General features: G+C 35.8%; 1 protein-coding gene across 1 annotated transcript; it reads left to right on the top strand.

Moving 5' to 3' along the window:
• The first annotated feature begins 4,598 nt into the window (after positions 1-4,598).
• Positions 4,599-5,207, top strand: LOC146004457 (histone-lysine N-methyltransferase SETMAR-like). Its single transcript, XM_083143313.1, has one exon. The coding sequence runs from the start codon at positions 4,599-4,601 to the stop codon at positions 5,205-5,207; it is 609 nt and encodes a 202-aa protein (XP_082999439.1).
• The last annotated feature ends 11,239 nt before the right edge of the window (positions 5,208-16,446 follow it).

The raw sequence follows: 16,446 nt of genomic DNA, 5'->3' as shown, positions 1-16,446 counted from the left end.
CAGGTAGTCTAGTATAAAAAAGTCAAGAATGAGTTTAAATAGCAAATGTTATTTCACTCTTGGATGGCAGCCATTTTTTTTACTGTCTTGCCATGCATGTATTGTTATATCATATCAGCACTTGTAAATAAAATTTAGCAGTCTTTGTTTTTGGATGATAGATAACTTTTTTTCCCTTGTTATATTGTTGGCGGCAAGTTGCATTGTTTTTGGCCAGTGTAACATGTTATGGATTACTTTGATTAATGCGTATGCAGGATGAAGAGGGGAAGAAAATGTTGCTCAAGTTAACTATATTGTTGTCATGTGTTCATTGAATTTAGTGGATTTAGGATATCATCTCTTACAGAGTACAGTTCTTGAGTGTAGGAGTGTGAAGTATTGTTAGTGCTATTCTTAACACCGCATGATAACATTCACTCCAAGACCAAGTGCAGGATCAGGTCCATGTTAGCAACTTTTTGACCACAGTGACAGTCAACACATGTCAGTAGGAAATTAACCTTCACAAATAAATGTAAAATTTCATGCTGGAGTGACGTGACTTGTCTGTCTTCTCAATGGCGTGCATCCTGTTGCCTCTGTTAGCTGCACATTAGCTGTCAGTAGCAAACTGGAGGGGCCCATGTCACTTGCCCTTTACGTCCAATAGCACCCTTGATAATTAATTCCAATATTGATTAGAATGTCACTTATAAGTAGACAAACAGCACAGATTATGAATTACTTGTGTTCATTGAAGAAAGTTGCCTTGATACAATTACACAATTGGCAGCCTTCTCGATGGACGTCACCTTGTAATCAAGGAGTCCTGGGTTCGATACCAGTGGAAGCACAAAGTGGTTTGGATCCCATTTTAAACTGTAGGTCCAGTCGGGATTAGCATTGCTGTGCATAAAGTCGACTGACACCAACTCAATCAATACACAATTGGCTTTTACCTATCCCCTCTAAAATTGTTGACGTTGTAAATTTAGTTAGACTGAAATCTGAACACACTTATGTTTAGTCCAAATTTTTAGGGACTACATCTGGGCAGGAAGAAGACACTAATAACTGTATGTAGACTCTTTTATTTTTCACTGATGAGCATGAAAAATTAATTTTCATTAAATTATGATTAATGCCAAATGTTTAAATATAAAAATACAGAGTAGAATGTTCAAAATATCCCAAAATTCCCTATGTACAAGAAAATCACTTCATTTTGTTTCTTGTACCTTGATAAAAGTAACTGATTTGCAGTTACTCATTTTTTAAAAACTATTTCAGTTATGGTTAGTTGAAAAATGAAGTCCATTTTATGATAATCTTTGTGCCAAATGTACCTAGATTTATCTATCTTGTCTAAAACCTTGCATATTGGCAGTAGAGTAGATGTTTCAGTTGCGGTGCACAACTTCACATCTGTGTAGAACGAGTAGCTCTAGTTCTGTGTTGTAGTGGGATTGAAAAGCTTGTCCTGGTGTTATACATTTAAGGTCAGTTATTGGAAATATTGTCAGGATGAAGGTTGCATTTGTAGTTTCTGTTGTGTTCAAAGATATTGCCAAGTAAAATACATTGAATATGCTCACAGTTGTTACAGCACCTATTTCAAACAAAAGACAGTCCTAATTACATTAAGGAAATAAATTTGATCTGTAATAGTATTACAAGCATACTCTAACTTCGCTCTTGTCACTTAGGATTGGATTAATGATATATTTTAATTCAGATTGATGTTTGTTGTGTACAGTATTTTTTTGTGAACTTAGTGTTCAGTTCAAAAAGTCGGAATTACCATGTAAAGGATTTTTTTTTGCAAGAGTGAATATTTATGTATATTTATTTATTAGTTATTTTTGTCAAGCTTGCCTCTTATTGTCTAAAGTTATTCATTATGTAAGAAAAATCATGTTAATGTTATTGCTTGTAGCAAAAGTTGTCAGTCAGTATTTTGGCAGTGTATCCTTCCAAAGACCATTTTGTGATTCATTTAGTGCCATGATTAAAGAAAAAGAAATTCTGGTTAGAAGCAGTTTCTCAAGAAAGTGCCCTTGTATTCAGTAGAGAGAAAAATGATGTTGCTACATGAGCAATCTAGTTTGAATTTATATACTATATATATATATAAAAAAGAAAAATTGTTGATGTTTAGTTACAAGGATATGTTAATGGGCTGGCATAATTGTACAGGCATCCTCAGGAAAATGAAATCTGCTTACGAAATGTGTACAATGCAAGTTTTAGATGTTTAAGTGATATCCTGATGATAAATGAATGTAAAGGAATAGTACGTCACACCCAAGCAGATAATGTGAAAGAACATAATTTATCTTCAAGAAAATAATGTACGAATGCAATCAGTAGGAGTGTGACCTATTGCATACGTGAAGGTTCTTGGTTTCCGCATTGCGAATTGGATGATTTTTTCCGATTCGAAGCATCACTGTCTTCATTAATTGAAGTTACAGCACCTGGAACGGAGATGGTAGTGCATCACTGCTTTGTTTGTTCCCGGGTGGTGGTAGTTCCATTTTCTCCCAACTGGCGGAGCTGGTGCATGATTCTTGGCTTTCGTCATCTGCTGAACTTTCTGCTGGCAGTTGTTTTGGTTTTCGTCATGTTTTGATTGTAATATCAAATTCGAAATTGTTTGTAAGCATCCAATTTGCAACGTGGAAACATAAAACTTTATGTATGCAATACTAAAAACACGTTCATGAGTCTGATTTAGTTTTGGAAGATGTGAAATTGCGATGTTGGTATGCCAGAGAATTTCTGCTCAACTGTTACCAATTCTAACATCACATCTGTCATGCCTTCTGTTCAGTCACATCTCTGAAAAAAAAATATAATGCTTATTTTTTCCTTTAAATATCCTTGGCATATGATTATCCTTGAAATATGAAAACTTTCCTAATGTTTATATACACTCTGATCCAATTTATTAACGATAATCCCATTTGTTAATAGTGCAGTTAATGTTGGTAGTGAAAATTGTGTAGTAAATGTTGCTTTTATGTGCCTCAGTGAAAGGGAACAAAAACACTATTTAACAATGCAATTACAAACTTGGAGTTTTCATTTTCCTGGGAAGATTGTCTAGAGCCAGTCTGGAATTGTTTAAGACACACTTGAGTTCCCATTTTTAATTTTGTCTATGTAATAGTCATTAGAATGTAAGTCCTGTATCAAAAAATTTTTAAAAAATACAAAAAAAAAGCCTTTTTTTAAATAGGATAAATATATGTATGTATATAAACACACACAAATATATCATAAGAGAGTGAACTTTATTTTTATTACTAAACAATGATGTAGAGATAAGCGCAGTTGAGGATAGTGTTGCAGATATCTATTTTGGTCAAGGTAACATTAAACGTGTCATTGAGGTGTCGTGCGTAGATGTTGTTATCTATTTCTTTGTGCTATACTGTAAAACATATACTGAATAGATAATGCAACATAAGACATATGCACTATTACACAGGAACGAAAGGCTTGAGCCTCATATGAAACTTTCTGCTATTAAAATGTAAATGAACCTAACTGTATTTGTTGTTCATGAAGTTAACTATTGTAGGTATTCCGATTCTTAAATTTTGAGGTATCTTATGTATGCTTGTTTCACTTATTCGAGCATATGGCGGTTACCTCCTTCACCTTTTCACTTATTTACATTCTTGACAAGTATCCATAGAGGACAGAAGATAATAGTAATATTCCGTAAACTTTAACTTACTGTAATTTTTAATGTTGCTGTTTATCTTAGCTAATTTGTCATCCGGTCTTAATTTTAGATTTCTCTGGCATTTACAATATTGTAGGATACTGTAGTTCCATATAATGTCAATTTTCTGGCTTTAAAATGAGTTTCAATAGTGTTCTTTAAAAACCATGTTATGTTCTGAATATTAAATAAAAATAAAGATCCAGCTAATTGTATGTTGTTTATTTTTTACCAATTCTGAAAGCACCTGTGCAATAGAACTTGTGCAGCAAACAAGATATTTGTATTATATCCAGGGTCGTTAAAGGGTCAGGAAACCATGAATTCTAATGGGTTCTATTGAGTTCCAGAACAGGACTGGAACTTTTTTCTTTCCACACAAGGGTCATTCCATGCCAAATCATCCAGAAGTTTGTGAAAATATCACCCACCATCCCCGATTTTGATGAAATTCGATATACTTATAGAATTTTTAATGCTGATTACAAAAATGACATTTTTTTTTAGATTGGTCAAGGGGTTCAGAAGTTACGAGCTTTTTAAAATCTCAGTGTACGCCACTTGCCACTTTGAATGACACGCATTAGTTTATAAATGATGGTATCTTCCCTCAGGTTTGCCATAGAAACATCAAGTTTCTTTTCTTTTCTTTTGTTAAAAATAGTGTAAACTTTCATTTAAATAAGGTTTCAGATGATTGTATTAATAACAATGTACGAGGGGGTATCCAAAAGTTTTAATTATAATAAAGAAGTTATAGAGATATTTACATAAAACTTTTTGTGCATAATCAGTGTTACTGCCATGCATACTTGTGCAAATATCAAATCTTTGTCTAACTCAGTTTCCTTTCCAAAGGCTGTAGAAGACATCTACCTGCATGATGAACAAAATTGAAGCCCGAAGTGTCATAAAGTTCCTCCATTTGAAGGGCAACAACGCACGCCAAATCCACGACGAAATGAAAGCTGTGTATGGGAATGCAAGCCCATCATATGACACGGTTGTGAGGTGGAAGAGGAACTTTCAAAGTGGTCACATGTCCCTGACAGACGAGCCACGAGCGGGTAGACCCTCAATCAAGGATGATCTTGCCATGGTGAAGAAAGTGGAGGCCGTTATCCTCGAAGACAGAAGATCGACCATGGAAAGAGTGATGGCGGAGACTGGACTAAGTTACGGAAGTGCGTGGAGGATTATTCATGAGGAACTGCACATGAATAAGGTGTCTGCACGCTGGGTACCTCGCTTGTTGACACCTCTTCAAAAGCAAACTCGCCACAACTTTTTCCAGCAGAATTTGACTCTGTTGGAGCAGAATGAAGACTATTTTTTTGCTTATCTCGTCACTATGGACGAGTGCTGGGTATACCTCTACGATCCGGAGACCAAAGAAATAAGCAAGGAGTGGAAACATCCATCCTCCCCCTCCCAAGAAGGCGAAGGTCCAGAAATCTGCCGGGAAGGTGATGCTGTCCGTTTTTTGGGATAGCCGCGGGGTAATCTTAACATATTACCTTCCAAAGGGCGAGACCCTCAACAGCGATTACTACTGCAACCTTCTGGAGAAACTGCGTGATGCATTGAAACAAAAACGTCGTGGCATGATCAGCAAAGGCGTCCGTCTCCTGGCCGACAATGCACGCGTCCATATGGCCCAAGCATCCGTTGTCGCCGCCCACCGGTCAGGCTATGAACTTTTGCAGCATCCACCTTATTCGCCTGATCTTTTGCCAAGCGACTTCTTCCTCTTTCCCGAGATGAAGAAACCACTTCGTGGTTGGCGATTTGATGACAGAGAGGATGTCATTTTCGAAGTGGAACAGTGGTTTTCGAGCAAAGCGGAGGACTTCTACAAAGAGAGCTTGAAACAGGTGAAGAAACGCTGGCAAAAATGTGTGACTGCAGGGAGACTACGTGGAGAAGAACTAACTTTGACCACTGCAAGTGACTATTGTATGTTTTTTATTTCATGGTGATAATTAAAACTTTTGGATACCCCCTCGTATTTTTTCAGAAGAAAAAATTACTAACTTCAAGAACGAATTTCATGCAATGCCCCCCCCCTTTCAATTTCTCCCCAATTTTATATGTAGGTAGCTCAAAGTGTGTACTAATGCCTGATGGAAAAATTGGAATGGGCAGTTCAGACACAGGGTGATAAAAAAAAATCATTTGCATCAAATTACATTAAAAGATAACCTAATTAAAAATGCTTATGTATTTAGCACAAAGCCTGAAGTACAATATGTCTTAAGGTATAATATTCAAAATTTCTGTTAACTATGTGTGAAGGTAAGCATAGGCGTAACCTGGCGGGGAAAGGGAAGCATTTGACCCCTCCAAAATTCCTAAATTAATTAAAATTTACCAGTTAAATATATATTGTGAACCTTCTGGCACTTGAGGAACAAAGAAATAAAGAGTAATAATTCTGATTTTTCAAATGTATTTATCGAATAATCTTGAACACTATTTTTATAGGATGGAAAACTTTGTGATTCTTTCAACCCAAAGATTGTTCCCGAGTTACGCTCATGAAGATAGTACTAATAATACTTACGCTATTGTACTCTATGCATTGCCAAATTTTCATGTACTATCAATTGTGCACTTCACATTTTAGAAGAATATTTTGACCATTTCGAACACACTAAAGTATTTGACTTATCACTAAGTACAAATGTCCTTCCACTTGTGTTGTTAATGTCCACTGGACACAGAATATTTTGTGGCCAGTAGTAGGAAGTTGATGGACCAAGTGGATGCAAGAATTTATTTGCTGCATTTCCTTTTTTTTCCCATGGACTTTTGAAGCAATCTTACAAACAAGTTTTAGTCACACGCAGAAGCTACTACATAACTGTTTAGAGTTGGAATTCAGAAAGAAACTTCTTCACAACAGTCAAACCACACAGTCATACAAAACTTATTTCATCAGCTCGTATTATTTTTGCATTGACTGTTAAACACTAGTGTTTCGAAGTAACTGGTTGCAAATAACAGTTACTTTTTATTTAGGAATTCTAACTGTAACTAGCGACTGGAATTACTGGCCTGGCAAGGAAGCTATGCTTTGTTGCATGCTAACTTTAGAACATTCACGCTTTACTTCAATTCATTTTTAATTACATGTGAAAACTTCAGTGTTTTTGGTGGTCTGCTGCGTTCGTTTGGAATATGTTTCTCAAGCTAGGAAAAAGTCATTGTCAAAGGAGTGGACCTTGTTGATCTTGGAATGGAGGAGAAATAAATAGGTGCAAGTGGAATCAATGACACCATATTCAATATATTAGCATACTAATGATTTCTTAATTAAAATCGTTCACTCAAAGCTGCCTCTGTGTTCAATCATTTATTTGCAGTAGTAATATAAATATATGAAGGCATATTATGTAATAGAAACAAATAAAACACTCAAGTCTTCATGATCATTGATTTTGTGTAATTTTTACACAAATCGATGATCATTAACTGTAAGTTACTTTCACAGTAATTGTAAAGTAACTCTGTTACTTGTAAAAGGTAACTTACCGAACCTGTAGCCTAAGTTCAAAATAGTGCATACTTAATTTTCCTGGTTCTGTTGTTTAGTACTCTGCAATAGCTGATACATCGTACTGCATGTTTTGTCATTTCACCTATCATGATTAATAAGAAATGTATGCCTTGAATACTATTTCTAATTGGTACATCATTGCCGCACTTGTTTTAACTGTTCCAACCAGCCCGTCACAAGAGTTTCTGTGGTATATGGCAAAATCTCCATGGAAAAACTTCAATCAGCACAAATGTGTATTATTAATTCTAACTTCATATTACGTATCCCCGAGAAGAGTAGCCAAAAAAAGACCTTCCATATTGAGATAAAATTCACAAAAAGAATGTTCTCGAAGATAACTTGCCAAACTTGGGAATGCTAATAATGATGATTATATTTCTTAAAATAATTGAAGACAGTTGAAACTGACTTGGATACAGTGGAACTTCGATTTTATGTTATTCAGGTTATCAAGCTTAATAATCTTAGAATGCGAGAAAATGTAAAATGGAGGAAAATTTCTTAGCAATTTGTTGTTGGGACTAGGGATGGCCAGATCTGGATCCTGGTGGATCCGAAATCCGGATCCTAATATTTTTCGGATCTGGATCCATAACTTTCGGATCCGGATCCGTTTGGCCATCCCACATGAGCGCTTCTTTGGAAAGTAAGAATGTGTTTATAATATATTGTTAACTGCTAATATATAAATATATAGTGCGCATGTGCGATTTGTAATTAATACACTTACAAGGGAGGTTATCTAAGTGTCCCCCTCCGATTTCCATGAAACTTTGCAGGTGTATGGAGGGGCCCAAAGGAAGAAATACATGTTTTTTTGTTTCGGCTAAAAAACTGTTTTAGGGGGCAACCCCCATCAAATGTCAAGATGAAGACAAATTGACGCGGGGATCTCACCCCTGTGTCCCACTCCGATTTCCATGAAATTTGGCAGGTGTATAGAGGGGGCCAAAGGTGTGGTATTATTATAATGGGATTGAGATACGAAACTATCGGATCCGGAACTTTTGGATTGGGATCCAGGTCCAGTATTTCGGATCCAGATCCGGAACTTTCGGATCTGGATCCAGAACCGGAACTTTTGGATCCGGATCTGCAATTTTTGGATCCAGATTTTTCAGATCCGGATCCGTTTGGCCATCCCTAGTTGGGACCACCAAGATTGAATATAAAATGCAGGACAACGGAAAATCAAGGAACTTGAAATCGGGGTTCCGCTGCAATTATTATTTGTAAATTTTAATTAATTTATGAATTTTGGAGGGGGCAAATGCTTCCTTCACACATAGTGAACAGAAATTTTGAATATTACCTTAAAACATATTGTACTTCAGGCTTTGTGCTAAATACATAAACATTTTTAATAAGATTAATTTTTAATGTAATTAGATGCATATGATTTTTTTATCACCCTGTCTCTTTACCACCCATTCCAATTTTTCCATCAGCATTAGTACACACTTTGAGCTACCTACATATAAAATTGGGGGGAAATTGAATGGGGGGCATTGCACGAAATTCACTCTTGAAGTTAGTAATTCTTTCTTCTAAAAAATACATGAAACTATACATAAAAATACATGGTTATTAATACAATCATCTGAAACCTTATTTAAATGAAAGTTTACACTATTTTTAACAAAAGAAAAGAAACTTGAAGTTTCTACGGCAAACCTGAGGGAAGATACTATCATTTATAACCTAATGCGTGTCATTGAAAGTGGAGCCGCAAGCGGCGTACACAGAGATTTTAAGAAGTGCGTAACTTCTGAACCGCTTGACCAATCTAATAAAAAATGTCATTTTTGTAATCAGAATTAAAAATTCTATAGGTATACCGAATTTCATCAAAATCGGGGGTGGTGGGTGACAACCTGGATGAATTGACATGGAATGACCCACAATTTAAATTCGGTCCAAGTTGCGTATTGTTTAATTTCAATGCGGAACTTGGACTGTATTGACATTGATCCGGAAAAAAGGTTCCTGGACTGTATTTAAATTGATCCGTAAAAAAGGTTCCTGGAGCAAACTTAATTGATCCAGAATCAAAAAGGTTTCAAGCCCATAAAAATTTCATCCAGGACTATTTTGATCATTTACCTTTGCAAAACCGTAAAAATTACTCGTTATTTTGCTCCTCGGGTTTCAGGTTAACAAAAGTGTGCAGACTCCCAAAAAGTCAGTACCGGGGTCAGGTAAAAAAAAAAAATCCCATCCCGATTCTCAATGATATTTAAAAGTAATTAATCCTTGATGGTTTCTGCACCATGAATGAAATTCTTAAATGAAAGTTTTTATTATAGAAATGCAAAAGTAGTCACCTGAAGGAAAGAAGTGTAGAATTAGAGATTTTAACAGTGTTGGCAAAATTTCCTACTTAGTTGGGAAATGGGGAATTTTTCCCATCCTGAAAGACTATTTTAAAAATTTCCCAAGCGAACCAAAAATTTGCTGTCCTTCACATCTCTGAAAAGTACAATTAACTTACTGAAAAGTCCCATACAGGACTCCAGTAGGAACTTTTCCAACAAAGTACCTGTAAATTGGCTCACTCATGCCCTTAATTATTGGATACCTTAACGGTAAAGGCAGCTGGAGTGTGCTACGGATCATACCATATGGCCAAGAAGGAGAATGTATGAGACCCTGCCTTGACCCCTCTCCCCCAATGCATGGAGTTCTACTAATGGAATTATTTACGCTACGAGTTATGGATGAATTTTCTTTATACAAGGGAAAGTCAATATATAAGTCTCAAAATAAAATATATTCGAATTGCTGCAATGTGAAATTGTTTTATGAATATCAGTTGTTGCATCGATCCTTTCCGCAAGTGTGTGTTTAGGTGGCAGCACCACCGTGTATCGTATACAGCGCTAGTAGTTGGGTCATTCGAGTGCGAAGTGGGTAAGATTGCAGGTGTGTTAGCCGAGTGTACGTGTGGTGAGCAACGGGCCATAATTCTTCCACACACGGCCAATACCACAGTGGCTCACACACAGTCCCTAGGTTGGGAACAACTTGAACATCCAGCCTACAGTCTGGATTTGGCACCTTGCGACTTTCACCTCTTCGGCCCACTGAAGAATCACCTGGGTGGTCACTGGTTCCAGGATATGGAGGAGGTCCATCAGGAGGTTACCAGCTGGCTACGACACCAACCACAAACCTTCGCTGTTGGCTTTGAGGGACTCTTGAAACACTGGGACAAGTGCCTAAATGTTCATGGAGATCACGTTGAAAAATAAACCACATTTCATCAGGTAACTATTTCAACATTTCTTTCTATTCCATTTTGCGACTTATATATTGACTTACCCTCGTATATGTGGACAATTGCAATATCTAGTAATCCAAATCTCATGAAGATTCTGATGTATATTTATAAAGATTACTTTTTACTTATGAAGTGGAAGATATTATTTGTTAAAAAAAAAAAGGTCATAATTTATTTATGGTAAAAACAAAATGGAATGTTACCAATCCTTATTTGCTCCACATTGCTTGCAGAGTAGTTATATCATAGAGGGAAGAATATACATATGAGCAATGATAAAGATTTGATTTTGGGCTAAATTGATTGAAGTTTTTCAATATGGCCGACTTTAAACCTACCATTACCAAATTTCGAAAAATTCATTTGGTATGTTTGATGCTGTATCATTTATAGCTTTGATGTCGGTAACAATGAAAACAAGAATTCTATTGCCATGCGATTGTTAGGAACAAAAAAACATGCCGCTGCACATTACCTACTGCTTAAATTCTGAATAACATAAAATTTTTATACGTGAAATTCACATACACCTGGTAATTTCAGTTCTAATGTTACAGAAGTAAGAACTGTGCCATACTAAGCATCATACCCTCAAATAGAAACAAAATTTTTAAGTCATTTTATAGCATTTTTCAGATATTTTTAGGTCCTGCTGATGACACAGATGCATTTCACAATGAAGTCATTATTTTTTAGATGTCGCAGAATTTAGTTAAATTGTTCTCACACTGTCAAAGATCCTATTTATTTAAAAGTTAACTTTAGAGCAGGCTAAGAATATCATATCTGGGAATCTCCAAATTCATTCTTATGTATTTCATTTGGTCGACCTTCATGGTAGGTAGTAGTTAGCACAGCACAATGCCAGGGTTCGAATCCTGCCTGGTCTTTTTTTTTTTTATCCCAGCGTATCGTCACTCATTGAGGAGTGATTGCAAGGGTCCAAAAGTGGCAGAAGAGCAATTCTAAAAATCAAATCAAGTGCTACTTTTAAAGTAGCATTTCATTTTGAGGGGCAAGACATCACTGAGCCTATCAGTATTGCAAATTTAATATCAATGGGCTAAAAAAAATATATGAAGTACGTACATGCAGAATAGGTGTTTTAAGGCATGTACTGGTTGCAGATTTGGCAACCTTCACAAAAATTCTGCAGAAAACAAGTTTTACATTATACCATATTTCACCCAAATTACCTAACATCAAATCCTTTTGTACACATAAATGGCAAATAAAAATTTCAGTTTTTTCTGTAAGCTGCATTTATTGATATCAAAACAATTACTCTTGTACAGCGATACAAATGCAAACAAGATATAAGCTGGATGCAATGTATATTGAACATTTACAGAAAAATAGACTAGTATTAGCATGGTCCAACTTAGCTGTTTTGAGGCACCAGGAAATTGCATCAACATTTTATGGCTTGGTATTTGTAAATAATAAATACTTGCATCTGTTTGCAACTAGATATTTGCTACTTCAACAGATTTCATGTATGGTAGACAAAATACATCATTTTTAAACAGATGAATGTTTACCTTAAGATTTGGCACACACAGAAGATGTACTACTGTGTTTAGAAATTTCAGCAAAAAATGCAAGCTCAACCAGGACTCTAAACTGCATGTGGTAATGGGAAATGGCATGGTATGCCTGAAACCTTGGTTCAAGTCCTGGTCAAGCCTGCATTTTTTCTGAAATTTCTACTTTAGGAATGTTTTTATGTACTAAGGTCAGTTTTTCCGAAACTTTTTGGTTTATTTTCTGTCATATTTTAAAAATACTATATCATTCAAATATGACCGGGACTGATTTTTTTTTCAAACAACCTACTATGTGCAGCAGTTGTGCGTGCTTGGGAGAATAGAGCCACAAGCCCCACCCTCCCTCCCACGTGGGTTAGAAACTGCTCAGTCGTGTCCGAGTGTTGCTAGTGAAGAGCAAACAGAAGGTGCCACGGAGCATGGAGCAACGCATTGTGATCAAATTTCTCAGAGAAAACATCCAGCTATCTGAAATTTTGCAGAGACTCGCACAACAGTATGGGGAAGAGCCTCTCTCATGAACCCGTATGTTTGAGTGGTGTAAGTACTTCAGAGAAGGAAGAGAGCACGTGGAGAATGAACAGCATGATCGTCAGCTGCGAACATCCGTCACCTAGACCCGAGAAAGCACAGAGGAACCATTCGGTAGGAAAAGTGATGGCAAGTTTTTTTTTGGGAACTGGCAAGGAGGGGGGGGGGTTATCCATGTAGATGCCAGAACAGTCACTGCAGCTTATTACTAGACCTTGGATTTTTAGGTTTTTAACCTATTTTTTCCTTTACAAGTATGTAAGAAATAATAAGTTATGTTAGAGTTTCGTTAAAAAACGCAACAACTGCTGAAGTTTTATAGTGCCTAAAAAACCTATTTTGCTTGTTAGAACCTATTTTAGGTTTATGCGCCTAAATCAAGCCTTTTTTTAGGTTTTTATATATTTTTAAATGTTATACAGGATTTTTATGTCATACAGAGGCATTTGCTTTGTTTGGTCACGAAAAATTCAATGACGAACGTGTTTGAAACGTACTCTCTGTCGATTTCCCTTCCTCCAAGTCCATGGTGATTTTTCAAAGCTCTAAACAAAGCGAAATGTCTGGTGCCGCTGTTACCTGTACAGCCCAAAGTGCAAACTTTGGATCTACATTGTCTTGCTCACTTTCGCGTCATTTCACGCCTTGCAAATTAACATTTCAGCATTGAAGTTTGCACCACTGATTATGTTTTTGTTGAAATATTATTTTCAGCATATAAGATGGTCCTCACAGACAAAATTGCAGATAACATGAAAAAAAAATATGGCAAAGAGTGGATTTTAATAGCAAATTTCCAATGGTAAGTTCTGCCACCGTCATAGAGTTAGGCAACACCCATAATGTTATGCAAGATAGTGTGTATTTCAGGATATAGGTGTCACATTTTCATTGCCGGTGACTATACCTAATCAGTATTTTTCAGGAATTTTGAACTATTTTAAGTTATTTTTAACCTACTTCAGGATTTTTCGAGCCTAAGTTAAGCTTTTTAAAACCTATTTTAGGGTTTTTCGAACCTTTTTTTTTATTTTTAGAGCCTATTTTAGGAACCTAAAGCATACTTTTTAGAACCTAAAAATCCAATCCAAGCGGAAGAGAGGTGGAATGCAGGTAGCCTTCCTTCAAGACAATGCACGGCCTCATACAGCTATGGGACCTTCTGCCACACCCACCATACAGTCCCGATTTGACCCCAAGTGATTTCTACCTGTTTGGAAGGCTTAAATCAGACTTGGAAGGCATGCAGTTTGCAGATAACGGTGCAGTGTTCGGGAGTGGATACACAGCCAACCAAAAAACTTTTATGAAAAGGGCATTAAGATGCTTCCACAACGTTCGAAAACATGTATGGACTTTGAAGGGTGACGTGTGCAAATAAGTATTTGACAATAAAGGATTTGGTAAAAAAGAAATCAGACCCGGTCATATTTGAATGACCTAGTATATCTGCAAAATCTGTAGTCACCCCCCCCCCCAAAAAAAAAGTAGCCAATTTTGTCACTGTGGTTTAGCTCAAGAATAGGGGTGAAACTCAAATGTGTGCGATTCATTTATGTCGACACAACACAACGGCATTACATGTAACACTTTGTTGTCACTTACACCTATGAGCTGAAATATTAGATAATGCTGAGACATATTAATATCTGAAAGGAAAGATTTTTCCTGATTTCATCAATTGTTGATTCTCTCCGTCTCAGATTAACAATAATTTCATGTAAATTCACTGTAAGAAAGAAGCAATGATAATTAAAGTGTGACAACAAATATTCATACTGCATTTTTCATTTTAACTTTTGCTTCAAAAACAAGCATATCTTTTCACAATATACACATATATATATGGTTTCTTTGTATTCAATAGCATTTCTTATAAAACAAGCTACTTAAATTTTATTTATGCTTGGTGCATTACAATTACAATTACAATTACATAACTGTATGTAAGTAACGTTAAGTAAAAGGTAAAACTTGATGCAATTTTCTGGTTTAAATAACTTGAATCAATTGCTTGAAATACACCTTATAAGTCAATAAATAAAAATATTTATCTTTGTTTTTATGTAAATGCATATCAATAAACAGCTTTTGACAATAATCTACCATTAATAATGGGGAAAAAAATGCTAGTAGTTCACAACTTTGGAATCTTTGTCTTTTAAATGCATGGAATTCATAACAACAAATTTCTTTCTTACTCTTCATGTTGTTTCAACTCATACTAGGATATTTAAAATTTTCAACAGATTACAGCTTTACTTTGAACATTTTATACTTTAAAATCTGTTTCATTCGCTATTCAATTCTAATACTTTGTCATGATTTTCTCTGCAGCCGCAGTATTACATATAGTAATACCTACAGTAAGAAACTGATATGACTGAAATGCTGCATCAGAGTATGGTGTATATGACTAGAAACTATCACCTCACTATAACTTCTTTGAATATGTTCTGTAGTGAACAGTACAAGCTCACTATCCAATACTGCAAAAATCCATGAATTACTCTGGTAACTTTCAACATTTCAATAATAATTACTGGCCAGCCTGCACAGTGTCAAAACACTAAACAAACTATAACAATGGCACTCATAGCACCTGGTTAACATTTATTATTAAAAGCTCTGGGGAGAAATTATAACCACCTTGCATATTTGGTGATGATGATCTGGTCTCGTTATTATGTACAGTCATGGACACACCTGGGTTGTGAAGAACCGATTGACATTCAGAGAGTTTATCACCAACCAAAAATGTCCATGACTGTACTAGGTAACTTTTCTATCACTCTAGGTTAATTGCAAACGTAATAAGTGATGAAATGTTAGGGTGTCCACAAAAGAATATGTCAGGTTTAGTACACAAAAATCAACTTTCATCTTCAAAGCACAATCTCTTATATTCTAGGATCTTAACCCATCTTTCTGCCAAATTGTGTGTATTCCCTGGCAACACTGAGTCCTTGAGTTTCGAGACGAAGAACTCCCATACTCCTTCCTCAACATATGTAAAGATCTTGGAGCACCTGTCATGGATGTAGTGTTCCATTGACTGGAAAATTGCAAGGTCTGGGAAGTATGCTGGGTGGGATGGGAGCTACATTGCCTCCAGTTGCTGGCATCTGACCTGTGTTGACAAAGGAAGCTTAACAGCTGGGGGACTGTCTGGGATGCCATCCTCAGTGGGTGCAAACCGAGGCATCCCTCTTTTTTTTAATGCCAAACCCTTATTTTTTATTACATAAGCTTGGCTATTTATTTGTTGAAGTTTATTTTTAAGCCCAGTTTATGCACAGAAAGACTAATAGGGACTAGCCCTACAGTTTAAAGTGAAAAAGAGTTAGATTTGTGTAGACAAAAATTAATTGAAGTTACTGCTACATAACATAAGCAATTGCGAAATCATGTAGCAATTTAAGCTAAGAGATTATGTTATTTTGATATCATTATGAAAGTATTAAATAAGGTTTTATGATGCTAAATATGAACTAGTGGAGTGTGCTTTACAACAATATCAAATGTATATAAATTTGTGTGAAGAAGACAAGCCAAATCTGACATTACAGGACATCCTAATACATAATTCTAAATATATTGGTTATCAGCAATACATGGATTTTACTTGTGATGCACAGCATAAAATACTGACAGAACTTCTAGTTTGTTTGTATCAAGATTATTTACATTTTACGTTACGGAAGACAATTGACATTCAACAGCGAGATACACGTGACCAGAATGAATTCTTGAGATGATGAAATACCACTACACTGAAATATTCAGTATTTGAAGAATGATATTGTAATAT

The sequence above is a fragment of the Lepisma saccharinum genome, chromosome 21, assembly GCF_977018435.1.
Source record: "Lepisma saccharinum chromosome 21, izLepSacc3.1, whole genome shotgun sequence".
Classification (NCBI taxonomy): Eukaryota; Metazoa; Arthropoda; class Insecta; order Zygentoma; family Lepismatidae; genus Lepisma; species Lepisma saccharinum.
This window is presented reverse-complemented; position numbering and strand designations above follow the sequence as displayed.

Excerpts from the sequence above, each read along its gene's own strand:
- LOC146004457 (XM_083143313.1), top strand. The coding sequence starts at position 4,599 with ATGAACAAAATTGAAGCCCGAAGTGTCATAAAGTTCCTCCATTTGAAG.